We start from the raw sequence: 27,625 nt of genomic DNA on the forward strand, positions 1-27,625 counted from the left end.
AGAAAATTTTACCTATATAAATAAAGATCATTAATAGTACCGCAATTTGGTACTTAAAAGACATCATTTCCCAGAGAATCTCTAATGCTCTAAAGAAAAATAAAATTTTGTCATTTGCTTCATGCCAAAGCAAATTACTACACGTAACCTCAGGAGACAGAAAGGTTACATGTCTTGCCTAAGGGTCACAGAGAATGGCATTTTTCTTCTCCTCATCCTCTCCCCCTCCTCCTCCTCCCATCCCCCTCCTCCTCCATTTCCTCCCTCTCCTCTTCCTCCTCCTTCTTCTCCTCCTTCTTCTTAGTTAGTAAAAGTTACCCCTTCCTCCCAAATGCTATGACTGTGGGGTCACAAGTAACAGCACGATTCTTCCCGGAGAGGGAACCCACATTGTGGATAAAAACCATCACAGTCACCAGGGTTAGGCTGTCTGGAACAAAGCTGTCACTTGCTAGCTATATGATCTCGTGCGAGCTGTTTAGTCTTTCCATGTCATGTTTTTCATGTATGTAAAATGAGAATTATAAGAGTGCTTATCTCATAGACTTGTGAATATTTAATGAGTTAATCTTTGTAGAGGGCCTGATGCGTAGCAAGATCTATGCAAGCATTTGTGTTATTAAAACACAGTCCCACACGGCTCCTGGCTCACTGACATTCCTTCTTGTTCAGTAGCATGGCCAGTGGCTGGGGTCTTTGTGTGCAATACAGAGCTCTCTCCTGGGACCAACGGTGCTCTGCATCCTTGCTCAGCCCAACAGTACAAGGCCACTCCCAAACCAAGCTGGAGAAAGAACTTTCCCATTTCAGAGAGGCCAGGGATCACCAGTTCTTTCTTATGTTTGGGAAAGAGGGATACATAGCAGATTTAGGAGGCTTCATTATCTGTGAAACCTTGCAAACCCTCCATGCAGTCTTCTGCACATCTATTTATTTATTCATTCAACAAACAATACTGGTGCCTACTATGGGCCAGGCACTCTGCTAGGGGTAGAGAGATGAATAATATTTAGTTCTAGCCTCAAGGAACTCATAGGGCTGTAAGCCATATATTTTGGTAATAATAGGTAACACACCCTCAAACTTAGTGATGTAACAGAGCATTTTTTTTTTTCAATTGTGTTGATTTTGTGGGTCAGGAATTGAGGCAGAGCACAGTGGGGATGACTCATGGCTGCTCCGTGAGAGCTGGGTCCTCAGCTGGACAGGATGGAATGGCTGTATGTCTGGGGCTCCATTCTTCTCTACGTGGCATCTGTTGGGGATGCAAGGACTTCTTTGCTCCATTGTCTGGTACCCAGCCTGGGATGGCTGAGAGAACTGAGGACTGGCTCATTGTTCCTTCTGGTGGTTGCACAGTGGATGGACTTTGTACACAGCAGCTGGCTTCTCTCAAATTGAGGATTCCAAGAGTGTGTTTGAAGAGGCCCAGGCAAAAACTTCAAGACTTCCTCTGATTTAACCTCACAAGTCCCAGAATGTCATTTCCTTACATTCAATTAATCAAGCATGTCTAAGAGTAGCCTGGGTTCAAGAGGAGGGAGGGACTCCATCTCTTGGTGGAAGGAAAGCAGGAATATACAGAGAAGGAATATATTGATGGTGGTCATCTTGGAGACCAGCAAATCCACCAAGGGATTCTGTTCAGATGAGACATTATAAAGCATCAGTCTTTTCCACAGTTTAATGATAAACAGCCTCAGCTGTCTTACTTTGCATTTTTTCTTTTAATAGCAGATTATGAAAATCACCCTTTTCCTTAAAAGTGATAGTCTAACCACTCAGAAGTATTTTCAAAATGTTATTACTGATTTGAAGCATAGAACCTGCAAATATTTTCTCTTTTGCCTCAGCGGCCTATTTACATTTATTTAGCATATACTATGTACCAGGTATTTCTTTCAGGCCTTGGGCATCGGCCGGAGCCTTTTTTCCAGGGATACCATCATCATACTTTGTCCCTATCAAATGCAGCGTGCAAGGGACATCTTCAGTCAAATGTGTGCATGCTTGGGTCAGCCTTAATGCCCAGCTTAAGTCACCACCAAAAACAGCGGGGTGTTTTCTTGGTGCCATCACCTTGCCTTGAGGTCTGTTTAGAGAAGAAAAGCAACAACAAGCACCTGCCAAAAGCTAGAGAGAAATTTTGACTTACTAATGTATTGTTCCAGTTTATGTTATTCTTTTTTTGGCGGGGAGTGGCAGAGGGAGAAAAAGAGAGGGAATCTTAAGTAGGCTCCATGCCCAGCATAGGGCCTGATGAGGGGCTCGATCTCATGACCCCAAGATCATGACCTGAGATGAAATCAAGAGTCAGACACTAACTGACTGAGCCACACAGGCACCCCCAGTTTACATTATTCTTGATCTACCTTTGTTTGGGCCCTCCTCATATCTTACTCAGATGGTACTAGTAGACTACTAATTGCTTTCTTTTCTATCTTCCTTTAATCCATTCCACACATTTGATTGAATGCTTGTTCTACAAAGCAAAGATGATTCCATCACATCCTTCTTAAAACCCTGCAATAGTTTCTCATCACCAGTAAGATAACATTTCAACTTCTGATTTTTCTGGAGTTTGTATGTTGCTCATCTGAAAATTCAGCTGAGGGATTTGAACTTTGGAATAAATTAACTGATACAATTTAGGAGCCACCATTTTGTAGATGAAGGCTCTGGAACCTGCAGTGGGAAGTTAACTTGCTAAAGATTATACACCTGAAAGCATCAGAGCCAAACTTAGAGGACAAGAGAGTCGGGAAGGAAGAATCTTTGATAATGAACTACACTAACCTAAATATGTAGGCTCAACTCAGTGTGGTTATGTAAAGTTAGTGATTTGTTTCTTAATGACTAGATACAAGTGGAGATTTCTTCTGTTTTACCCCTGAGACAGGATGTTCTTTATCTTATCTGTGAGAAGACTGAGACTGAGTAACGTGGTTCCAAGGATCCAATTTTTCCCCAGAATTACTCCCCAGCTTCTCAGATGCCCAAAGCTCCTTTTAATTAATTGAGAGGCCAACAAATATTTTGCTCAACAGTTGGAAGCCCTAAGAGCAACTCTTAGGTTAAGTGATGTGAATGGGACCCAGGGAAGTGACCAATAGATGGGATGGGATGGGGAGGGACTTACTTTGCCCAGCTTTTTACTGAAGATCAACTCCAGATACAAATGCCTTCTATCAGCTAAGACCTGTGAAAATAGTACCTCTAATCTTGTTTTAATATGTAGCTTAGAAAAGTGGTTCACCTGGGCTTTTCCTAAGGGTTCTATCTAGTAATGTGAGGTAGTGGGAATGATTTTGGAGAAGCTGCCTGTAATCGGGAAGGATGCACACTTGTGGATGCAATCTGTTCAAAAAATTTCATTTACCACTACCCACAGAGGGAGCATTTCTTATTTTTGTTCACTTTCTCCTTATTTTTTTTTTTACTTTTTTTAAATCCACTCTAGAATCTTGAGCTAGATATGGTAAAACAGAAGGCGCAGATACACATACAAAAGGAAACAGAAGGGGGGGGGTGATGCAGTGGGGTTGAGCGTTGTAAGGAGGGGCCCTCAGTACCTATTATAAGATAAGATTTGGGCTGGGCATTTTATGTGTGGCATTTCATGAAGACAGATTAATCCAAGAAAATCCTAACTAGATTAACTCCTTGGATGCATGGATGATGACACGTGATATTACTTATGTATTCTCTTTTCTCAGTCTTCGTCAGGGACCAAGGTGCTGAAGATAGAAGCTTTGCTACCATCCCCTTACCTTGATTCCCTTCACCCTTCTCTTTTCCCATAGCAAATCACTTTCTAAAGTATTATACGATGTGCTTATTAAGTTAATTACTTATTATCTATCCGATCCTGCCAAAATGTAAGTTCTGTGACCACATTTTTGTCTATTTTCTTGACAGGTGTATTTTTGCCAGTGTCTAGAAAAGTGCCTGAAACATAGTAGGTTTTCAAAAAATATTTGTTGAGGGGTGCCTGGGTGGCTGGGTCGGTTAAGTGTTTGACTCTCGATTTCAGCTCAGGTCATGATCTCAGGGTTGTGAGACTGAGCCCCACATTGGGCTCCATGCTCAGCGGGGTTCTGCTTGAGATTCTCTCTCTCCCTCTCCCTTTGCCCCTCCCCCAGCTCATGCGCTCTCTCACTCACTCTCACTCTAAAATAAATAAATCAATCTTCAAAAAAATATTTGTTGAATGATTGAACACACAATGTCAGTTGGATGAAAGAATGTAATTTAAAAAACGAAGGGAACAATGTCCAATGACACTGAAGATCCGTCAGACACTCAAGGGGTCCCCGAGGGGTGGAGCTCAATTACATAAATACTACAGCTATGTTCTCCAATATGGGAGCTGTTAGCCACATGTGGCAATTCAAATTTAAATTAAGTACAGCTAAATAAATTTAAAATTCAAATCCTTAGTCACACTAGCCACAGTTCAAGTGCTCAGTGGCTATCTGACTGGGCAGACAGAGGACATTTCCATCATCACAGAAAGTTCTACTGGAAAGCAGTGCTCTTGAGGCAGACAGGGCTGCCAAGCCCTTTACCTTGGGCAGAAACTAGCAGGACATGTAGGTGAAAAAATCCTCAGCAGTGTTGGCTGTGTCTCTGTAATTTCTCTCCTTCCCTTCTTTTGGGTCTGAACATACCCAAGAGTGAAAACTGCTATGTGTTGCCAAAGCATACAGGGACTGCCACATGGTCAGGTAGCTTCTCTGCTGCCAAAATTGAAGGGGAAGCACACCCTCTGCGTTCATTCCAAGTGTAATCCCATCCGTGACCATTGCATGTAGCCAGGCAGGAGGAATAGGGGGATTTTTATTGTGTTAGGTCCTCCATAAAAGACAGAATCAGAGCTGGACTTAGATGTGTGAGCTTCTTGGGCAGGCAAAAGCATTGGCACCTCTTTAACTGACGTATTTTAAAGGTTGGTCTAACATTTATTCAGAGGAGAAGTTCACCTGCACGTGAGAGAAGGGGGGGAGCTGGAAGCTGTTGTTAACAATCACTCAGCTCTGGGGCAAGCAAGCCTCCTGCAGTTACTGGTCTCATCTTCCGAGAGGCAACATGGTGTAGCTGCTAGGAGCGTAGTTTCCAGCCCCAGTGTCCTTGGACAGACCACTCCCTAGTGGTGATGTCGAGCAAACTTCCTAATCTTTCTGTCCTCAATTTCCTTATTTATAAAATGGGGATAATTATCGTAGCTACCCCAGAGAGTGGATGACAGACTGTATTTAGATCAGGTTCTTGCATGCAGAAGCTTTAAAAAATATTCAATTTTTCAAGTATGCTTTTGGGAAGAGGGTCAGAGGTGTGGGGGAAAGGGTGAGGCAAATCTCAACTCTCTCTCAAAGTAATTTGTCAAAGATTCCTTCTAACCCCATATTCTACTCTATGAGATGTGGGAGCAAGTATAATTTTATTTTTTTCAGATGGATTAGTGATGGACTAATTCCTCGCAGTTTTTAAATTATTCTTTCTTATAAATTATCCATGGACAACTGCTCAGTTAATCTGTCCCTCAGTCCAGCTTCAAACAGTACCCCGCAACAAAGAGCCTCTTGTTTTTGATATCCTATGTATTATGCCTGTAGGGAAAGACTCATATTGTCAGTTTAGACTGATGTGCTTCACAGTGTTGATGAAACATGGACTATTTCCCAGACATCTTTTAGGCAGATAAATTTCTTATTTTGCCCTTGGCTTCATAATTCAATGTGCTATTTGATGACTGCCTGGTAGTGATATATGGGGTTATCTATAACACTTGGTCTTCACTCCAGAATAAAAGTAGCCATCCATGGCATGTTGACTGTACATTTCTTTCTTTGCATCATTGTTAATCCACCACAGAAATCTTTCCCCTGAGCCCATATGTGGCCTCGGACTCATTCTCAACACAACATTCTAGGACGCTGGTACCAACGGATTGTTGTTGACACTCACGATGAAAACTATTTGTCATGCCTGCATTAGAGATAATAAAATCTCAAATATACTATAAAATGATGAATACCAAGGATATCACAGGATTGAAGAACTCCAAATTTTAGGTTTGTCTCCAAGACACTGAACTAGGACTTCCGTGAACTTAAAGGAATTGATTTTTTACTGCGTACTTTAGGGATCACTGCTTGTGGATACTTGATTTGCACTGAATATCTCCAGAAAACACAATAAATATGTATATCAACTCTAGGACAGTTGTCCAGCAATTACGACAGCTAAAGAGAAAGCTTACTGAAGCTGAGAGGAGACTTTTCTTGACAACAGTAGTACAGACTTGAGTTAACCTTGGAATGCTACTTTAATGCATCTTTAGTGTGTCTCTGGTGGAAGAAGCTTTTATAGCAGGTGGTCACTGCTGTATTCAGTTTTTATGAATCCTGTGGTCCATAATCAACAATGAGAATTGCATGGGGAATCTAATGGAAATCTATTAAGAACACTGCAAACATTATCTATTATTAATGATACCACCGGGTGAGATGTTAATCCACTCTATTTCTAGAAGCTGCAGGTTCTCGTGTCAGCCAGGATGATTCAAAATTCATCTCCTCTAAGGTAGAGGGATTAAATACCAGGGCATTTTATTATCTGAGGCTCCCTCAGATACATTTTAAACGTATTTGTGGATTTTAAAGTCCCCACGACTTCTTTTCACGAGAGAAAGAGGCTGTCTTGTAGAAACGGGTAAGAAAATGTATGTGTACATCTCCTGCTAAGACAGAGCAGCTTACGGCAGCAGTGGGGAGGACAAATCAGTTTGGTTGTCTGGTGAATGGAAGGTTCGTTGAGATGGCCCTAGGGAGAGGCTGGGGCCAGAATGCAAAGGGTCTTTAGTCCAAGCAAAGAAATGGGGACTTGACCTGTGGATTAATGGTCTTTAACTGGGTTCCACAAAGAAGCCCCTAGAATTTTGAGGAGGTGCTCCAAAGCTGCCTCAGAGCTGCCTTAGTGGGTGAGAGCCAGGCAGAGAGAGGGAGGCTCTAGACCAGTGGCTCTCAAATTATGGTCCCTGGACCAATAGCATCCACATCTCCTGGGTACTTCTTGGAAGCACAAATCACCTGGCCAATTAGACCGAACTAGAAAATCTGAGATGGAGCCCAGCTATCTGATTTTTAATAAGCCCTCCAGGTGATTCTGATGCAAGATAAACACTTGAGAACCACTGGTCTAGGCCTTCCACCCCAGCTTCACCAGAGTAAACATGTATGTATCTTGTCTGTCTCATATATTGCAGTTCTGAGGTTTCGTATGAGAAGGGACCCAAGGGCTTTCAAAAAGTGAAAATCAATGCTACAGGCAAGTGGGAAATTGGGACTCTTAAAGGGTTGTCCCCTGCAACTATAGAGTCTAAGGAAAATGAGCCAGGACCTTCTAATGCTGAACATAGTGGCTTTGATGACTGCCAGTGGCGTCTCCAACAGCAGAGAGAGCTGTCATTCAAACTAGCACCATTTGGGGTCTAAATACTTTTACGTTTCTCTTTCTCTTTTCCCTTTTGAAATTGATCATCCATTTTGACCTAGTCAGAAAATCATTTTCAAAAGAAAGAAGGAAGTGAACTGAACGCCCTTAAGAAATCCATGTAAATAAAAATATGAACAGAGAAATCTACCAGTCCTGTCAAAGTGAGTATTTCTGTGGCATAGCTTTCTCTTCAAGGGAGGGATTTTCAAGTCTAACAGATGTTTGGAACCAAGAACAGCTGTGATCAAGAAATAAATGAGGTGATTCATGCTAAATAAACTTTTCAAGTCAACTGGGTTCCAGAGACAAAAGGTGGCAGCGGGTACAAAGTGCTTGTGGTAACAAGCTGGTGTGCCCAGCATGAGCGTGACACGCAGAAAGTGAGGAAGCTCTTTCTGAAAACATCAGGGAAGTGTGAAGACAAAGCTCATTTGTATACATTTAAAAAGAGTTTCTGAAAGTGTGGTCCATGGACCACTCTGGTTGGAATCACCAGAATTTTTTGTTTTTTTAAGATTTATTTTTTTAGAGAGCAAGCCAGCGAGCAGGGGGAGGGGCAGAGGAAGAGGGAGAAACAGAATCTCAAGTAGACTCCTTGCTGAGGGTGGAGCTCTATGGAGGGCTCGATCCCAAAACCCTGAGACTGTGACCTGAGCTGAAATCAAGAGTCTGATGCTTAACTGACTGAGCCACCCAGGCACCCCGGCATCACTGGGATTTTGGTTTCAAGGACAGTTTCCTGCACCCCAGCCCAGGTACACTGAATCAGGATCATTCAGGGGAATCTGTGTCTCCTAACACATTCTCAGGCATCCTGAAGTGTGATAACTGCATGCCTATTTTCAGTGTTTTCTGTGTAACAGGTGGTCAAGAAGTCAGCTAAGCAAATCTCAGAGGAACGTAGTTAACCCATCCTTTGAAGTCTTCACTTGGCATTGATGGGCTGTCTAAAAGTCATGGGCAGTGGTTCTCCGAAAAGGATTGCTTTATCATAATGGATTGCTCGGCTCTGTGTTTTTTTCGGATGTTTGCTGTTTATATTCAAGGCCACACTTTCCCAACTTGGAGCTGAGCAATTCTAAAGCAAATTTAATCAATGTGGAGAACTGACTGACCAATTGAGATCAATAAAACTTTTCCCCTCACTAGTACGTTCTTCCATGAACGCTAGCTAGGTAATTGTTTTAAAGTCAATGCTTTGTTCTCTCCATGCTGACACAACATGGAGGGATCAAGGAGCTGTATTTTATTTTGAATAACTGAAGCTACTCCAGCCTTGTGGAACTTGGGAGGCAATGACACAGGTATTTATATAGCAGTATCTTTAATACATTCCATGGAGGGAAAAACTGCAATGTAAAAATTGCAAAATTGCAATTAAATAATTACAGGCATTAGTGTATATATATATATATATATACACACTAATTATATATATAATTAATTTTATTAAATTAATTTGTCATTTAAATTGATTTCATTAAATTAAAATATAGAAATTCAATATATAAATATATAATATAAAATATAATTAATATATTAATATGTAAAATATAATTATATTTTAAATTATATTAAAATTATACTTAAATTAAATTATATACTTATATTAAAATTATACTTATAATATATTCACATATTATATTAATATATTTTAATTATAGTTATATAAATATATAATTAATGTTATATGTTATAATATATAATATATACTTAAATATATATAAATTTGAGTATATATAAATTCAATGTAATAATATGTACACACAGCTACAAACACACTATCTCATAAAACTATCCCTTTTACTGACTTTCCTTCAATACTATGCAGACTGATTCTTTGTTTTTCTATGTTGAGTTACATAAAAGAGGGTCAGAGATTAGCTTTTTCTTGGTCATTCAGGCTGATCCTCAGTTTGGATCCAGTTTTTGATGGAAAAGGAGAACAGGAGCCACAGAGTCACTATATTGCTATTTTGTGGGTAATTAACATACGCTGTTCTACTGAATAGATTCTTGGGAAGAATGCCACACTCGAGTACTTTGTCCTCTGGGCTCTTGAAACACTTTGTACGTTTATCACAGCACACGTGACCTCCCAGTTATCTGTATTCATGCCTGTGTTTTAATCTCCATTATAGACTCTGGGACAGGGCCGTGTCTTGCTCATTCTCCAGCAGGCCCATGCATAGAGTAGGCATTCAGTAAATGTTAACTTAGAAAACAGTTTACAAAAACAACACTTTTTATAAATAAAGCCCCCAATAGCCTTTGTCTGCACAAGACGTTTCCAACTTTCTTTCCTTCCTTCTGGGGAAGGAAACAGAATCAAGTTTTGACATGCTAATTTCTTATAGAAAATCTAGAAAAGAGACAAGGTAAGATGAAATTAATGGAAACTGAAATGGACACTTGAAGTCAGCATGCTTGATACTTGTTTCCTTCTTTCTCACTTGACGTTCCAATTATGTCTAAATCATACTGGGATACAAACCACTGAGATCAATTACTTCCTTTCAGCAGATCTCATAGAGACAAATTGATAGGGCTGTGACATCCTTCAGCCTTAGATGGAAATCTCAAGCAGCAGAAGAAAGCATTAGTAACCATTGCATAGAGTGATATGCCCTAGGGAATACAGACTACCACCTGGATTTCTAAAATGGCTAATTTTCTGGCGACTTCCTCCTGATTTTGGTCATTCTGATGTATACTTGGAGAGCAACACACTTTTGTTACATCTGTGCTAGGATACAGTGATATAATGTGAAGCCATGCAACATATTTTTCCTTATTCATCTCCACTTTGTCTTCCATTTATGCCTTTACCTCAGCTAATCAAAAAATGTAGGGACCTTTATTAAGCTCCCCTTAAACAGGGAAAATGAGATTTCTTTATTTGATTTATTTGATTTTTTAAAATCTATTCCTGTCCTCAAGATCAGGCCATTCCTCAGTGTTTCTCCACAATATCTAATACAAATTCCACTGACACATAAGAATGGGAAGAGTCTACTGGTGTTTGGCCCCATTGATAACTTCCCAAAAGTTATCAACAGACTACTTAAGATCTTTAAGGCTTTCTGCTACCACAGGTTCTGCTTCTCGTCCTGGGCTCTCTAAAAGTGGTAAATCCATATAATAACTTATGGGGAAAAAGACACCAAAATAAATATAAGGCTCGGCAATAAAATCCAGATGAATGAGCTGCATCATCTCAGAATGCACATTCATTCAGATACTTTTTCACGCTGACATTTTTTCATCCGTGCAGCACTTTCTCACTGACTGATAAATGAGGAGCTAGACCACGTTTCTCTGCAATCTGAAACTTAGATTATGAATTTTCAAGCAGTCTCTGATTTCGACTGCAGGCACCTATCACCTGAAAGGTATCCCTGACAATGGGTGATGGTGGTCGGCTTGCTCGGTCAGCAGCAAAAAGCAGAATGTTGGTATTTGAAAATGTAGGTAATCAAATCTAATGCCCCTTGGGTGGCATTAATCTGTTTCTGTTTGCAGTATTTAGTCATGCATGATTCAGAAAAGAAAATTTGATAAGATTTTTAAGGAATGAAATTAGTTAGGGAGAGTGACTTGTGACTCATTTTAAACTTCGACTGATGAGAAATAGAAACTCTAGTACGACAATAAGGGAAAGAGAGAGTTTGGCCATTTCTTCTGGGGGGCTTGTGCGATGGAGCAGAGACAGAGGAGAAGGCAAAGGTAAGAATTTAATTGCAAATGCCTCCTAGTTTATCCAAACCCATTTGTGTTGGGATAGATGCGGCCTGTCTTCCCCTACCTCAAGTAATCTCATCGACAAAAGTTAATTAGTTTTGCTAATTATAATTTGCTTCCAAAGTGATGCCCTTTCAAATTCATATTCTTGGAAGATGGTTAATAACAGGGAATATAAAGGCAAAATATCAAGTTCACAAAAGTTAAAATAGAAGGTGTGTAAATTTCATTCACTTCTTTAAGATTATAAAATGAAAAGCTTTAGAGCTGAATATACACATTTACGAGTCCTTGGACCTGTATTATTTATTCAACCACCTGTAAATGAGTTTAAAACATTTTAAAGCATATTTAAATTACCAAAACAACCAAAAAGTAAAAATCAATGATTCCAAACTCTGATTCAGGTTTTGTAAACAAGGTGTGTGTGTTTTCTATAATCAATTTTATATGTACAATTATACCCCTTTATTTATATAGGTTTGTTTATATGAACATATAGTTATACATTTATATTTATTTGTAGTGAAACATGTCCCAACTCTGTCATGAATCAAAGAAGAAATTCTTGGTGAATGAAGTCTGGGATGGGTTCATCTTTTTTTTTTTTTTTTTTTTTTTAAGAGTAAAAAAAAAACCCTCCTAAAAAAAAATTTTTTAATTTTTTTTTTTATAATTTGGGATTGGTTTTTTTTTTTTTTTTTTTTTTTTTTTTTAAGCGTAAAGAAAACACACTCCTGCAAATAATGTTCTTTGGAAATGCTTTTTTAAATCGGCTGCACATGTGTGGCTAGACAACTTCTTAGTCAAGCTAAGTAAACATGATTAATTCTGGCAGTAATTCAGATGACACAGAGAAATGTCATGAATTCACTGGATCAGGATAAATTTATAATTGCTTTCCTGGAGCAAGAGTTTACTTTTATCGTAACAGCCTATAAAATAAATAAATATAGATTTATATATTTGGATTGGCAATAACAAAGCTTCTCTTGAAGTTTCTACTTTCTTAATCACGGTTTCTAAATGTTTCTTAAAATATTTAAAGTTTTAATTTCAATGATTCCCAAGGGGAGAAATTATATCTCAATTCTTTATCTTCATGCTAGTTAATTCTTTGATAATCAACCATGGTTTATATATTTGCACAGATCCCATATAGATTGTGCTTTTGCATATTTTGGTCATAAAATAGTCAGAACTAAAACAAAACTTTGGTTTTAAAGCGAAAATTGCTAATTAAAGTTAAAAGGGCATGGTATTTCTGACTCTTAATTTGGGACTGGACTGGGGAAAGGAAAAAAATCTGCATGACACCTGAAACTAATATTATACTGTGTGTTAACTGGAATTTAAATAAAAACTTTAAAAAACCTTAAGAAAAAGAAAGGGGAAAAAGAAAAGGAACCCACGTTGGTCAGCCTAGACATTGGTTTACAACCAGGAATGCATTGATTTTATCTTTTTGGGAATGCATGAAATAATACAAAAAATTAAGAAATTATAAGCAAAGGGGAAGCTAAAGAGAACTTAAGTGCACTTATATTCAAACAACAGTATCATTGAAGTACTACATAAAAAGCATGAAGGCACATACCACAAAATCCATTTCAGCAAGTTTTTATAATAGACCAGAAAAAATCCTGGCCTGGGATCATGGGCAAGCACATAATTGCTCTGTGTATCTCTGTCCCCTCGGTTAAATAATATAGAGACCCTGCCCCCTCCGCCCAAGCTCTAAAATGTGTAATATTTCCCATGTATAAAAAACAGAATCAGGAAGAGCAACTAATCAAAAACTGTAACATTTTCAAAGTATACAACCCACAATAAGGACAAAAAGGAGGCCCTGGGTCGAGACCTTCATTGTGTACAGACCTAGAAAACCTGAAATACTGAGACGAACAGCTCACTTTTCCAGGAATTTTCTGAAAAGGAAATGTGCATTCTGAATGCAACCTTGTATCTACTTTGTGGAAACACAATAAAATAATTACAAGCACTGGGAAGCCAAAAAGTAAGCCAAAGCAAAAAACTGTGTAAGTTCTTCCGTTATGTTTGAAAAAGGAATACGTTGCTATATTTAAATTGATGAGAACTATGGCTTAATTTTTTTTTTAAAGATTTTATTTATTTATTTGACAGAAAGAGAGAGAGCGAGAGCAGGAACACAAGCAGGGGGAGTGGGAGAGGGAGAAGCAGGCTTCCCGCCGAGCAGGGAGCCCGATGTGGGACTCGATCCCAGGACCCTGGGATCATGACCTGAGCTGAAGGCAGACGCTTAACGACTGAGCCACCCAGGCGCCCGGCTTAATTTTTAATAAAAGCAAAGCACAGTTGAGGATCCTGAGCTCTGGTTAGTAACCAACATGGAAGCGTTTGGGCAAATGTTCTTTTCAGTTTTTTAGCTAGAGAATGGACCAATATTTACAATGAAAGGAGAAGATAAAAGTCATTTAAATTTGCCAGGAAGCAAACTCCAATTTCATGCTCAGGAATATCGGTTTTTTGTTTTTGTTTTTGTTTTCATATCAAAAACTTTCATCAGGGGACCTGAAATCACTGTTACTGTTTGCAGTGTTACTTGGAGGGCCCGTGACTCTCCTATATTTAGGTCCATACACTTCCCCGGGCAGGGTGCCTGTGTTAATGGCTACCTGGCCATGACAGGTGGGGCAGGGAGTGTCCCGTAGTCCGCAAGCTCACCGGTCACTCGCTATTATCATTACACGCTTGTCTACTTACTAGACTTCCTAGGAGCTATTTGAGGGTAGGAAGAGTTGGTGTGCTTTTTCCCATCTTGGTGCGTGGCCCCCAGTAGGCACTTTGTGTATGTTTGTAAAACGGGATGCATAAAAGATCGCATCTCCTTTGGGGCTCCTTTCTCTCACCAGGTTCATGGGTTAGGAGAATTGATTAGGTGAGGAAGTTCCTTATTTAAAAAGTTAATGACCAGGGTGCCTGGGTGGCTCAGTTGGTTAAGTGACTGCCTTCGGCTCAGGTCGTGATCCTGGAGTCATGGGATTGAGTCCCACATCGGGCTCCCTGCTCAGCACGGAGTCTGCTTCTTCCTCTGACCCTCCTCCCTCTCATGCTCTCTGTCTCTCATTCTCTCTCTCGCAAATAAATAAAATCTTAAAAAAAAAAAAAAGTGAATGACCAGGGGTGCCTGGCTGGCTCAGTCAGAAGCGCGGGCGACTCTTAATTTTGGGGTCATGAGTTCGAGTCCCATGTTGGGTGTAGAGATTACTTAAATAAATAAAAACTTTTTAAAAAGTTAAAAAAATAAAAATTCAATGACTCCTCCTGAGTTTGCCTTCTTAAACTCATTCACACCTTGGGATGAATTACTTTGATCTAATAATATGTACGAGTGCTTGGATTTTACCATTCACTGGGTGGGACCTCAGATTGGCAGGGAAGGTTGGGAAGAGAAGTCCTCCTTGGGGTTGGGGCTTTGGACTGTTGAAAACAGCAGCAGGGGATAGACAGACCAAGGAAAATGCATGGGGGTGGGGGTGGAAGCCAGTAAGGGTGTACAGAGTGGTTAGAGGCTCTGCTTTCTGAGCTGATCTAGAAGGATTTGACAGCACAGGCCACCCAAAGTTTTGGTAAAAATTTGGCCTTTGTAAACCTACAGCAGTTTGGTGAAGCTGGTGTTTGGAAACTGAGCCTGGAAGCTGCACATCCCAGCTTCTCCCAAAGTACTCACATGAACCATAGGGTCCGGATTCGCTGTGCTTTATGTGTTCAAACCCAGTCCCTGCTTCTCCTCAGCGGGAGGAGCAGAAGAAAGAAGAAATGAAGAGAAAGGGTACCAAGTGCTATGACCCCTCCTTCCCTTTTGTCTTCCTTATCAGTCTAGTCTAGTGGGGCTTTCATAGAATTTCTCACTTCATAGGACATCTAGAATATATTCCCCTGCTCTTCCCCACCACCTTCCCAGACCAAACGTCTCCATCAACTGATACCATCTTCCTGAGCTTGGAACACAGCTTTGTACTCAAAGGTCTCTTATAGGGCCTGGCAAATTACCTACCCGCCTTCTTCTGAATATTTATGCCCAAATGCCAGGATGTCAGATGCCCGTCCACTCCCATCACAGACAACAACAGGCACGGGAGGGGTGTCTCGAAGGTACTCCAAGACAATCGAGATCACATTGGGTCCTCCTTCCACAATGAGTGCCACCACCGGAACTCCTTGACCGATTCCTGCATTAAAAAAGGAAAAAAAAAGGGAAAAAAAAAGAGAAAAGAACACAAAGCCAGCAAACCAAAGAAACAAAAAGGGAAACAAAAAGCACAAACTAAAATTACTGAGCATGGGGGAGATCACAACATATGAAGGGATAAAATATGGAGCAAAAATTGTACAGAAACTCCTTTCACAGAATCTTCCCACCAAAGTCTATCTGATTTTGCCCTCTCCTCAGAGTTCCCGGGGTGCTGGGGCCGGTGAAGGGACCCACTGCCGTACTTTACCGGAGGTGGGGTGCATAGGGTGAGGAAGGAGAGGAAGGAAGGTTAGTAGATCAAGCCTTGAGCCAGCAACCGAAAGACTGGAAGCTAAATGTGACCTTAAGCAAGTCTCCTATGTACCCAGTGGTTCGGTTTCTTACGTGAAAAATGGGAATTTAAAGCAGGCCAGATCCCTGATGTCATCACAGTGCTAAGAAAACATCTGAACGGTTCACTTTATTAAAGGCTATCAAAATCAGCTGGGGGCATATATGCACTTGTTGAGTCAACTACTGGCTACATTAGGGGTCTATCTATATCTGACCATAAATGATCCGCTTGATCATTCTTAACAGCGTAACAGTCATGATAAAGAACCCAAGAGACATGGCATCTGCCATCTGCCGCCTGCCATTACTGTGTCCTTCACCACCGAGCAAGGCACCAGGCACATGGTGGGTGGTCCGGAAACAGTGGTTGAATTCAGTTGTTGAATTCTGGGGTGTCACAGACCTTTTCTAAAGTATTTAAGTTATTAATGGTAAGCTAGAAGACCTAAAAATTGCCCTAACATCAGTACTCATGTGGGGTTCAACCTAACATATTAAAGATGACTATTAAAAACGAATGTCCATGAGAGACACGATGAAAAAGAAATGAAGTTCATTTTCAAGTGACCTCTCAAGTGTCATCACGGTTCATTGGATAACATCTTGTGCTCATTTTGGTATCACGCTGCATTTTCTCACTCTTCACCTTCCCAGAATAGTTAAGAAATTGAGCAGTACCATAAAAATGAGATGGTTTTGTACAGAGCAGTTATCTTAAAAAAGAAATAATCAAGATTCTGTACCACTTCTGTAAATACGAACTAAAAAAAAAAAAGCCTTTAGTCATCTCAGTTTTTCCCTTTCCCCTTCCTGCTGTGGTTTTTTTTTTCTTTTATCCAGAAACTGCTGCCCTGTGAGAAATAATAGTATGAGGTTTGGTTTCTTGCTCCATTAGTGAGAGATTGTATTTGACTTGGGGGCCCTGTTATACTTCTACAGTATTATCAGTATCCTGGGGGCTTCTCTTTTCTAAGTCAGTGTTTTTGATGATTTGATTTTCGTCTTAAAGGAATGGCCCAAAGTGTCAGTTACACAAAAATGGGTGCTGTTTTTAAATCAACATTTTAAAAATGTAAGAAAATGACAATTGTGGGTCCCAAGATTTCTTTTTGTGCTCCAGAGGGAATTAGAAGAGAGGGATGACCCATGGTGCCATTCGATGTTTCTGTGGATGGAAAAGGTTTGAGAATTCCTCCTTCAAATCCAAGAAGAGGGAAGAGAAAGATCAGTGCTGCTCCCCTTTGGCTCAAAGGGCCTTAATGATTCAGACAAAATGTCCCTTTAAAACTCTATTTACATGTCTATGAAGGAGACATTTTCCCCACTGCTGATCATGAGGATTAAGTAAATTCTGTTGAAAGGCTCTTTGAAAATTAAGGGCTAACTTGAAATGTTAATACAGCACACTGCTTTTGGAAGAGAACTTGCTGACATAGGAAATACCCACCCCTACGTGGATTTGTATTTTAACATGCCTTGGAAAAGGGTCTTTTTTCCAATGTTTAAAATTATTTTATGAGGTATTTCCCAAAGAACTATGCTATTTAATTTTTCACTTTTCCTTGCGCTAGCACATGCTATTGTATTGCTTCCTATCAAGGAACAGTACGCTGTGTTTGCTGTTTTATACCAAATGATTTATTTAGACTCATTCTAGGATCTTCCAAGAGAGGCATTTGCCAAATTCTGATCTTGGGCACTGATTCTGTCAGTGGAATCTTTACTCCAAATCACAGACCAATAGTGATCCACTCAACGTTCTCATGGAGAAAGAAGTCTTAGAATGGGCCTTCTAGAATTTCCAATCATCTACAATCTACCAGACAATAGGCAAGATGGCTGGAAACATCTCTTCCCTTTGCAAGGATACATAGGTGCAAAGGATCAATTTTCAGAGCAGGACTTGAGAGCAATAAACTGCCAAATGATTTCATATCAATGTATTTATCAATGTACCAAATTGTTGTAACCCCTAGAAACAGAGAAACATTTTAGATGATCAAATTTCCTATATTTAGAATGAAGCCATTATCAATTACAAGGATGAGAACAACTATATTAACTCATATTATTATTATAATATTATGACCCAGTGCTAAAAATTGGATGAAGTATCAAGATAGAATCTCCCTTTTCAAAAGTACTGAATATATCTGGTCTCCAAATTCTCTTCCATTTCCTACACTGATAATACATGGAAATCTGTTCCATAGACAACAAAAGCTCTTATAGTCTGAAATAATGTACTTTTGAATTTCTTAGTTATGGGAGGTAGAGAATGAGGCTATATCTAAAAATATCATGCTTTATGTAAACTAAACCTGCCAGAATATGGTAACATTAAGTCTTCCTGTCAAGACACACACACACACACACCACCTTTGTTTCTGAGAAAGGAAAATGATATCAAATAAGCAGTGATGAACAAAAGCAGTGGTTCTTAGCCTATTTTTTTTGGAGACAAGGGTCTCTGAATACTTTTGTGAATCTGATGAAAGCTAGAGACCCCTTCTCCAGAAAAATACACATATGGATAGTCAAAAAATGTGTCTATGCAATTTCAAGGGTTTATGGATCTTTGAGAGAGATTCATGAAAAACCTATGAATGGATGCTTACAGAACTCCACCCTAAATTAAGCACATTGTTACAGCTGCAAAGAGCATCAGCTTGCCTTATTTTATGAAGCTCATTCTAGAAGTTCTAGAATGGGTTTTCAAACGAAACTCTGTGCCCAAGGGAACTATATCATACTATTGCTGTCCAGTTAGACTGACTGGCTAAACTTCCACAGAAAACACTGTCTGTAGGATATCACCCTTCCCTTCATTCTCTCTTGTTTTTCTTTATTTCTTCTGTTCACACTTTAGTTCCTAAGTTACATTTTGGACACAGGATATTAAAAATACCCTAGAGAAAGTCACAAATATAAAAGTTAGACTCTGTAGTATATGACCTCATTAGTAAAGAAAAAGCTTCTTAAATTATCAAGAACAGGACATTTTCTATTAATGACGTAAAGAAAACATTTTTCTTTCTGGAATCCACTACATACTCAGCTCGATTCACATGGCTCACTACTATTTTCTTTATGCCCATAACAAAATTAATATAAATTCCTTTGAAGATAATCACAAGTTTATACCATACTCAGCTAAACCTCCTAGCCATTCACAAAAAAAAAAAAAAAATAGTTGTTCAGATTTATAGTTTTAAAAAATATAACCTCTATTATTCAGGAAACTTTTTTCATTTTATCTAAAGCCCTCAGGGACTTTTTGTGTGTGTGTGTGTGAATACATTTCCTGTGCTTTTGGGGAAAAATAGGTTAATTCCTTAGTTGATCACAATAATTTTTCATTTTCTACCATAACCAAAGGCTTTCAGTAGTTCTCAGAGATTTCCATTAGAATTTAATTTTAGAGTACTGTGGAGTTGCTTAAGCAGGAAGAAGCAAGATGCTTGCCACACGCTTGAGCTTTTGCAATGTTGGAGCTAGAGGCATGGCCTCCAAAACTGTGGGCTTGGGTAATGGATTTAACAGCCACATTCTACAACATTCCAAGTTGAGCTAGGGCTTTCAAATTACAAACTGTACCCCCAATTCATTGTTCTTTGCAGAAGATAACCCCTTGGACTTTTGTTACATTTTGTTCTGACTGCTATGTCCTTTAGCTTGGGCTCTCAATGAGGCAGACAGTGCCAAAATTGGCTTAAGCAAAAACTGGGTTGGGTGTTGTGAGGAAGGGAGGTGGCAGGAATAGGAGAAAGTCTTAAAATTCCAAAAGCCCCTCCGCCCCCCACCTTCTTTCTTTCTGCTGACTTGAGATCATAATCTATGATCAGTTCAGGCACTTGTGAAAACATTCAGTCTGTTGTAGTGAAACGCCTGGATAACGTGAGCATTTTTTTTTTTTAAAGATTTTATTTATTTATTTGAGACAGAGAGAATGAGAGAGAGAGAGCACATGAGAGGGGGGAGGGTCAGAGGGAGAAGCAGGCTCCCTGCCGAGCAGGGAGCCTGATGCGGGACTCGATCCAGGGACTCCAGGATCATGACCCGAGCCGAAAGCAGTCGCTTAACCAACTGAGCCACACAGGCGCCCCTAACGTGAGCATTTTGATCAATTATGAACACTTTGGTTTTATGTCAACATCACCATATATGATCTAAAATGCCTATGGGCCTAAGGAATAATTTATTTTCTGTTGGGAAATGGTTCATATTTACATGAAGATGGAGCATAGAAGGTTGATCTTAGGTAGGTCATAATGATGTAGGCTAGAGATCATGTGATTATTACAGTAGAAGCCATTTAGAAAGGAGGGTTCAAACTTTCTGTGAGAGATGGCTTCCTGAAGATCTTAATGCATTCAAGACTGAGTCTGTCAATGGTGGATGGGCATTTCTGTCAAGCCCCTGAAATTGTGCCGCAATAACAACACAGTTAATTCACTGGCCTTGCCACCTCTGGCAAGATTATGTGATTCTTGATGATTTGGAAGTTTGTGTGGAGAATTCACATGCATCGAAATTATGCATATGGTAGGACTTCACCAGTATATTTTATGTTTCACAATTTTAAAGTTACATAATTAAAATTGGCATAAAATTTGAAAGCATTGAACATGTCCCCTTCATCCAACTTCTCACTTCAATCACCTGGTCTTTGGTTCAATGGTTGGCTTCTACCAACAGAACACTGGTCACTATCTCCTGTATTTGGACTACAGAATGAAGCCATAGAAACTCAGCAACTGCCTAAGATTTTGCATTCTTCAAACAGAACCTTGCACAGACTTGGGGGACATTAGCAATTACTATAGTGATGGGAAGAGAAGCAGTAAGCTGTTTGCCTCATTTTAATGGATACCAATTTGCTACCTACTTGAGAAGTAATGGCTGAAGTTTGCATAATACAGAGCGTTCAACAGATAGAGATTCTTGATGCTCTTATCTATTTAGTGAATCTCTTCTATGTTCAGAGAAACTGTGGACAGATTGATAAAAAGTACATAAATCTGGTAATCACTTGTGTTCAACTGACAACACTCGACACTATTCTTGTTTATTAAGTTTAAGGTGCTTCTTATCATTAGGAAGATTCATAACACTTGAATATTCAGGTATGACTATAGAATATTATTGTCCACAAAGGGAATATTTTAATATGCTGTACTTTGCGAAAGGGAACACAACTGGAAATCGTTGAGCTACCAAGGAACAGAGCAAGCCCAAGAAAATAGCTAGGGAATGACATGAGAAAACATTTTTTCTTCTTCTGAAAAGATCTTTTCAGTCTCCTGTGGAAGCAGATGTTTTGGATATTGCCTTCATGTTTAGAGGTAAAATATACTATCTATTCAAGACGACAGAATTATAACCGGAATGTGGCTGGCCTTATTTGGAAATGGGTAAGAAACCCAATTATCTGTTGGTGAATCCCGGTGATGTAACAATTGGTAAATGCCAAACCCTGCAAACCACTCCTGTGCGTCATTGTAATTACTACACCTTTTTGCCACTATAATTCTGCACCTAAATTGATGCTTAGGAAAGCATTTGGAGATATAAAGTACCACACAAACTCTTAGGCAGCAAAAATAAAGCCACACACAACAAGATGCTTCACTTCTGGATACTTATGGTTCTCGAGTGGGAAGGAAATTCCTGGAAAGATGGCTGGGGTCTTTCCTGGTGGTTGGGACTTCCCAACATATAAATTTCCAATTCCTTTTAGGACTAGGCAGGGGGAAAATAATGTGAATTCCTTAAATGTCCTTTCCTATTCACCAATTCCTATGGCAATTCCCTTACTGATATTTAACGTAATGGGTCCCCTCCCTATACAGTCCTTCCTGTTTACAGCTAATGCCGATAAGCCATATGTATTTTATCTTGCCATTTAAAATCTCAGCAAATTTGGCTGGAGACAGGCGGTTGTTAAGACACTAAAGATACAGAGTTCGAATTGATGGGAAAGCCTTTCTCAGTGATGAATGACTGAGAGCTGATGGTGTAGCCTTTCTTTTCCTGGGGACAGAGAATGCAGAATCTATCAAATTAATATGGCAAAACCCTTCTTGTCCAGCTTGTTTTCAATACTGTTGCACTAATCTATTTTGTGCATTATCGACACCACCAGTATTTTCATAGGAATGCTGTACTAGCTCCCACCGGCTGGCTTTCATTTTGGATGAAATTCAAAATTCATCGATTTTTTGCTTCGATTTTCTGTCCGGCCATCAGAGGGCAAAGGACAGCCTGGGAGGGTGGACGAGTGGATGAAGTGAGGTATCCTGTAGACCAGCCACGGTACACTGTGGCACGTATACTAGAAATACCTGTCATGTCCTCCATGTCCACACTCCCCTGTCAGAGAATTGACCCGTTCACGAAGCTTGGCCTTATTTGGCTTCTTTCAAAGCTGGTTGGACTAGAGGTGGATGGCAGACCTGCAGTGGGCCACATTTGCCTTCCTGGAATTAGAGTGGAAATCCCTAGGTCTGGAGTGAATAACTGGAAAATGGGTTGGTGGGGAGTGAAGCCTCCATGAGCCGTGGCTCTGGTGGGATCATGAAGGGTGTTTAAGCAAGCAGAGAAGAGTGTATGCAGGGAGAAAGGAAGGGGCAGAGGGTACCCTGGAAAAGAGATTATGTGACCTGAGTGAGGGGAATGAAAGGGTGTGTGGTGTGTGTGTGTGTGTGTGTGTGTGTGTGTGAGAGAGAGACAGAGAGAGAGGGAGGGAGAAATTTATAATTAGTCATTATTTATAAAACACTTAGAACAGAGTTTGGCACTTGAGAACCATATTGTTAAACAAACACAAATATAAAGATTCTTATTTATATTTATTAAGCTTATAAAAGATTTCTACTTTAAATATATGTAAATATTCATGAGGATGAAAGAAAAATAAATGCATTTTGTATGTTTAAATCAAAAGGATGCTCTGACAAATAATCTGAAACACGTTTTTCCAAAGTTTGAATGTTCTCTCACGCAGACCAATAATATGCTTAGGAAGACAAATTTTTTTTATCTTGTATCCAAAAGGCTAAAACTTTCTGGTTTGGGGTAGGTGACTCTTTCTAGAGGGGGGTTAGGTGACTTCTTGTGTTACTCCCCAAATGCCTTCTACCCTGGGCCTCTCCTCAACCAGCTTGGAAAGCCTTTCGAGTTCTGTGGGTTGGACAAAGATGTAAATGCCAAATAACAAAAACCCATAAACCAACTCCAAGTATATTATATGCTAATAAAGTAACTTGGTCTTTGACTTAGTCAATGGGAAACAGTTATTCCCTTATGGCCAACCAGCTCTGATCGAAATATCCTGCTATTAACATTCGCTTATTACCAGGACATGCAAGCAACATTCTCTGTGAATCGTTTCAATAGAAAGGGAACAGCCAATCCCAGGGGCTGTGGTGCAAGTATTATTTTCATAAAAGGAAAGAGCCAGTGTTTTCTTTGAGGCCATTGTTTGCGGGCTGAATGTCTTAATGTAACTGATCTAAGTCTACAAGAGAAGTCACCCAAACAAAGCTAGAGTCTTCTTACTTTCTACTCTGTTCAAAACCCCCACATCAAAAGGCATCCCTTGCCTTCTCAAATGTAAGGTAATCAGAGTGGTTCTAACTCATTTTACTTTATAATACTTTGCCTATCCTCCCCGATAAATGTGCCAGGATCTAGGTCCACGGCCCATACAAGTTCGTTTGGCTTCTGGGTGGAATTAGCAGGCAGCAGAGCAGGCCAGGGAATTATGGATTTAACAAAACATGGAAAGACCCAGCCCCCAGGGCAGGACAGAGGTGGGAGGAGAGGGAGACGGTAGGAAAGAGCAATGTTGCGGGTAATGGCAAAATGGTGGCATGTGTATTAATTTGCCCTTCTAAAAAAACAAAAACAATGGGCGCCTGGGTGGCTCAGTCATTAAGCGTCTGCCTTCGGCTCGGGTCATGATCCCAGGGTCCTGGGATCGAGGCCCGCATCGGGCTCCCTGCTCCGCGGGGAGCCTGCTTCTCCCTCTCCTGCTCCCCCTGCTTGTGTTCCTGTTCTCGCTGTCTCTCTCTGTCATATACATAAATAAAATCTTTAAAAAAAATTAAAAAAATAAAAAATAAATAAAAAAACAAAAACAAAAACAAAAACCTTTCTGTATTAGTTGAGACAGGCTGCAATTACTTCTTCCTGCGCCAAATGTGAAAAGGTCTTTTCTCTCTTTAGGGAATGTTCTTTTTGACTTACTCTCTGTGAGGAACTCATACTCATCCTGCAGTTCTCAGGTTCACAGACAAGTCTTCCTGAGCCCCCTCCCCCTTGCCCCACCGGGCAGAATTAACCATTCTCACTTGCGTTTCCTCATAGCATTTGCTTTTTTTAAAAGCCCATGCCAATGAATATATTTTATAACTCTGTCCATCAATTACTGTTATAAATAAAAACATTCTCATAGCACCTTTCATCCCGAAGTTTTAGCTCATTAATGACATGTTTAGGCACCTCTTTTCTCTGTTAGGTAGGTTTATCATTGTATTCCCTGCACACCATACAGGGCTATACACGGGGTAGATGCTCACTAAAACTTGGGGTACAGAAGGAAGGCGGGAAGGCAGGGCACTGCATTACCATCAAGTATCCCCTGATTTCTTATAGGTTAAATGACAATATAATTATTTCCACATTAAGTTTTTGATGTTTTCTGACATAAACAATTTCCCCCTCAATCAACTGGCCTGAGTTCCAGGGCACTGAGATCTGATTTAAATTCTCATGAAATCAGGAATTATTCCAAATGCCCAGTTTCTATGCTCACTGGTATGCTCATTCCTGTGGACTAGCAGAACTGCATCCTGATTTCCCTGCCTCCACAATGATCACCACCAGCTAGTTACCATCATAAACACAGTCTTCTCTACAGCCATCTTTAGTGGGTTCCCGTGGCTCATAGACAAAATCTCACATCTTTCATGTGACAGGCAAGGCTCCTCATGTTCTGGCCCTAGCCTCCATCTGCAGCCTCATCTCCCTCCAGAACCTTCTGTTCACCCTAATTCTAGTCTCATCAGACTATCATCATGATCTGCCATCTAGGATTCCTAGACATCCTAATTTTTAGAGGGAAATATCTCTCCCCACTCCTGGTTTCATGAAGAAGAATGAGGTCTCCCAGTTTCTCCAGGGGCCCCGTGCCCAAAGCTGTGTGTGCTGGGGTGGGGGGTGAAGGCTCCTTGTGGGATGCTATCTGATTTGAGGGAGCCCCTAGGCCCACTTGACTAACAGACTTAAAGCCACGTCTGCTAACTTGCCCAACAACAAAAACTGGTATTTTGAGTCCCATCAAGTACTTTTTTTATTTCTCAAGTTGTTCAGAATTTGGATGAGGAAGACAGGTGCTATGTATTGTGGCCCCTCAGAGAACCCCCAACTCCATCTTCAAAGTCCAGTCTAAATGTTACTAATTCCTGAGGCACTTCCTAGCTCCCTTGGGTAGTATTAATCATTCATTCCTTTGTAGTCCATTGTTGATTTGTTTTTCTTTTACATAGCTTTTGGCAGTTATTTTATTCTGTCTTGCTTTAATGAAAATTTTACCCACTAGATTTTAAGTTTCTTGGGACAGGACCCTCTTAGGCAACATCCTGGTTTCCAAAGTGCTTCACACATAGAAGGTAGTTTAAATACTTGTGAAATAAAACAAAATTAAAATGCACAATGTCTGGGGTCTAGACCTTGGGACCAGCACAGTTGAAGGGACAGGAATAAATTGGTGGTTGTAAAGGGACTGAGTGCCTTATCGCAATACTATTGATGTGTCTGGCCGACAGTAGAGATGATAACCATAAATGGTTCAAAAGTGGCCTCATGTTGGCGTTTCCCAGGCCTTAACTAACGGGACTCAGCAGTAGTCAGAGACCTAGAGAAGAAGAAGCTGAGTCACCCAGGTGGGTGCTCACATTTCACTTGGTCCATTTGGATTAGGTCTGGACGAGTCCAGATTCTTAGTGACTCAAAGAGCCAATTTGGTTCAGCTGTCTTGTACTTTTAAATTGAAGGCTCATTGTTTCTCAGAATTGCACCCAGCTGGAGTGACAACGTGTTCTGGTCATGGAGGGGGAAAGACGTAAATAGAGGTTTACATTCTTCCCTTTGCTGGAACAATATCCACGAAAGCTATTACTTCCTCCAGATGAAATGAATAGGGAACTACATGACTGAAAAGGCGACCTAATTCTGTTCCCTCTGAGGTGATTGATGTGATTCAGCCACTAAGGTGCTGTAGGCTAGGAGTGACCTTCATTCACCACCAAGGTTATTAAAGTAACTGACTGCCCTATCACATATGAGACAAAGGGAGTGGTCTGATTATCTGGGATCTAGTAATGGCATTTAGTCCAATTTCTGACCAGCAGTTGGGAGAAATGATAAATTTATATTTATCTGGGCATCTTTTCTAAAAGACAATGTGTCAAGTCTAATCAAATCTTTATTGTGACTAAATGCTCAGTGAGAAATATGAATGACAACGTCACAAAGAACCTTCTTTCCCCTGGTTTCAAGTTTCGGTGTGGATGGAGGTCTATTAGGGTCATGCATCTAGCCCCTTGTCCTTCCCTCACTCCTCTCCACATATAAAATTGTGCAACTTGATCGGTGGTGACTAATGTCTGGCCATGTTTCTCAGTTAGAATAAATCTACTCAAAGTCTTCCACTGAAGAGAATTTAGCTTCTTTCTTCCTCTTCCTCCACGGACCAGTGCCAGTCAGTGCTGTTAGTAAAGGTGTGTTTTGTAGACACAAATTTCTTCTCTGGTTGGCTGTCTGGAGGCTGAAGTGAGTAGGCAAACCCCTTTGGCCCTCACACTAAGTCATTATTTCCAACAACTTTACCATTAATAAAAATGATATTTTGATCTCCATCTGCCTGACTCTGGTGTCCAACTCTCAGTCAATTTCAATCCTCTCCCATCAAGGGTGATGTATAATTTATTGGGCTTTCTCAAGCTCCAACATCACGAATTACAATACTGTCATTTCTCTTTCTGGCCTTCACTTTGCAGCAGAGCATCTAACAAACTTGAGCCTCTGGTTCAAACCTGTGAACGTGAAATTATTTTTCAAGTGCAAATACGGCCTTCTCTGAAAGACAGTTTTTTTATTTATGTTTTTATAGCTCCTCCAAGGGAAACAACAGTTAACAATACACTAAAAAAAACCTAGTTATAAATGGAGCCCAAACAAGGTCGCTTATGAATTTCTGAGTTGCAGCGAACGATCTCATGTAGTGAAGTCCGCTCAGCCAAAAGGCTGAAGGCAGTTTCTTTTTCTCTTAGGGGAAGGAGCAGGTGTTGAGCACCTACCAGAAATGGCAGCCTCCAGGCGAGTTGCACTGGCTGACTCAGTCTGCTCAACAACCCTATGATAGAGATATTACTATCCCCATTTTATAGTTAAATAAACTGAGGCCTAGAGAATAAACTGCCTATCTGAACTGGGTTTCCCAAACAGGGGCCTGTTAGGAAATGCAGAGTCTGGACACTGTACTCTTCTGGGTTATCCCTCACAGGGGTGACCGTATGATTTAGCATTCAAACACCAGGACACTCTTGCAAGGGAAAGGGCCATCAATCCTTAATAGTTTTTCTGGGATGACAGGTATAAGCCAGAACTATCTGGTCCGGGACAAACCAGTACATAGGATCACTCTAAGTTTCTCATGTCTTAGCGTCTCAAACTCATTTCTGGAAGATTTTAAAAGTTTTTTTTTTTTCTAAAGATTTTATTTATTTATTTGAGAGAGAGAGAATGAGAGAC

At 40.2% G+C, this 27,625-nt stretch overlaps 1 protein-coding gene across 12 annotated transcripts in view; it reads right to left on the bottom strand.

The window, feature by feature from the left end:
• TRPM3 (transient receptor potential cation channel subfamily M member 3) overlaps positions 1–27,625 on the bottom strand; it is an 827,080-nt gene that overhangs the window by 167,145 nt on the left and 632,310 nt on the right. For all 12 annotated transcript variants that reach the window (XM_021694438.1, XM_021694434.1, XM_021694433.1 and 9 more), the window contains one exon: positions 15,278–15,452. In XM_021694438.1, coding sequence (XP_021550113.1) covers positions 15,278–15,452 — 175 coding nt within the window. The remainder of the gene's footprint in view (positions 1–15,277; positions 15,453–27,625) is intronic.

Source organism: Neomonachus schauinslandi, chromosome 13 (genome assembly GCF_002201575.2).
Source record: "Neomonachus schauinslandi chromosome 13, ASM220157v2, whole genome shotgun sequence".
NCBI classification, from domain to species: Eukaryota; Metazoa; Chordata; class Mammalia; order Carnivora; family Phocidae; genus Neomonachus; species Neomonachus schauinslandi.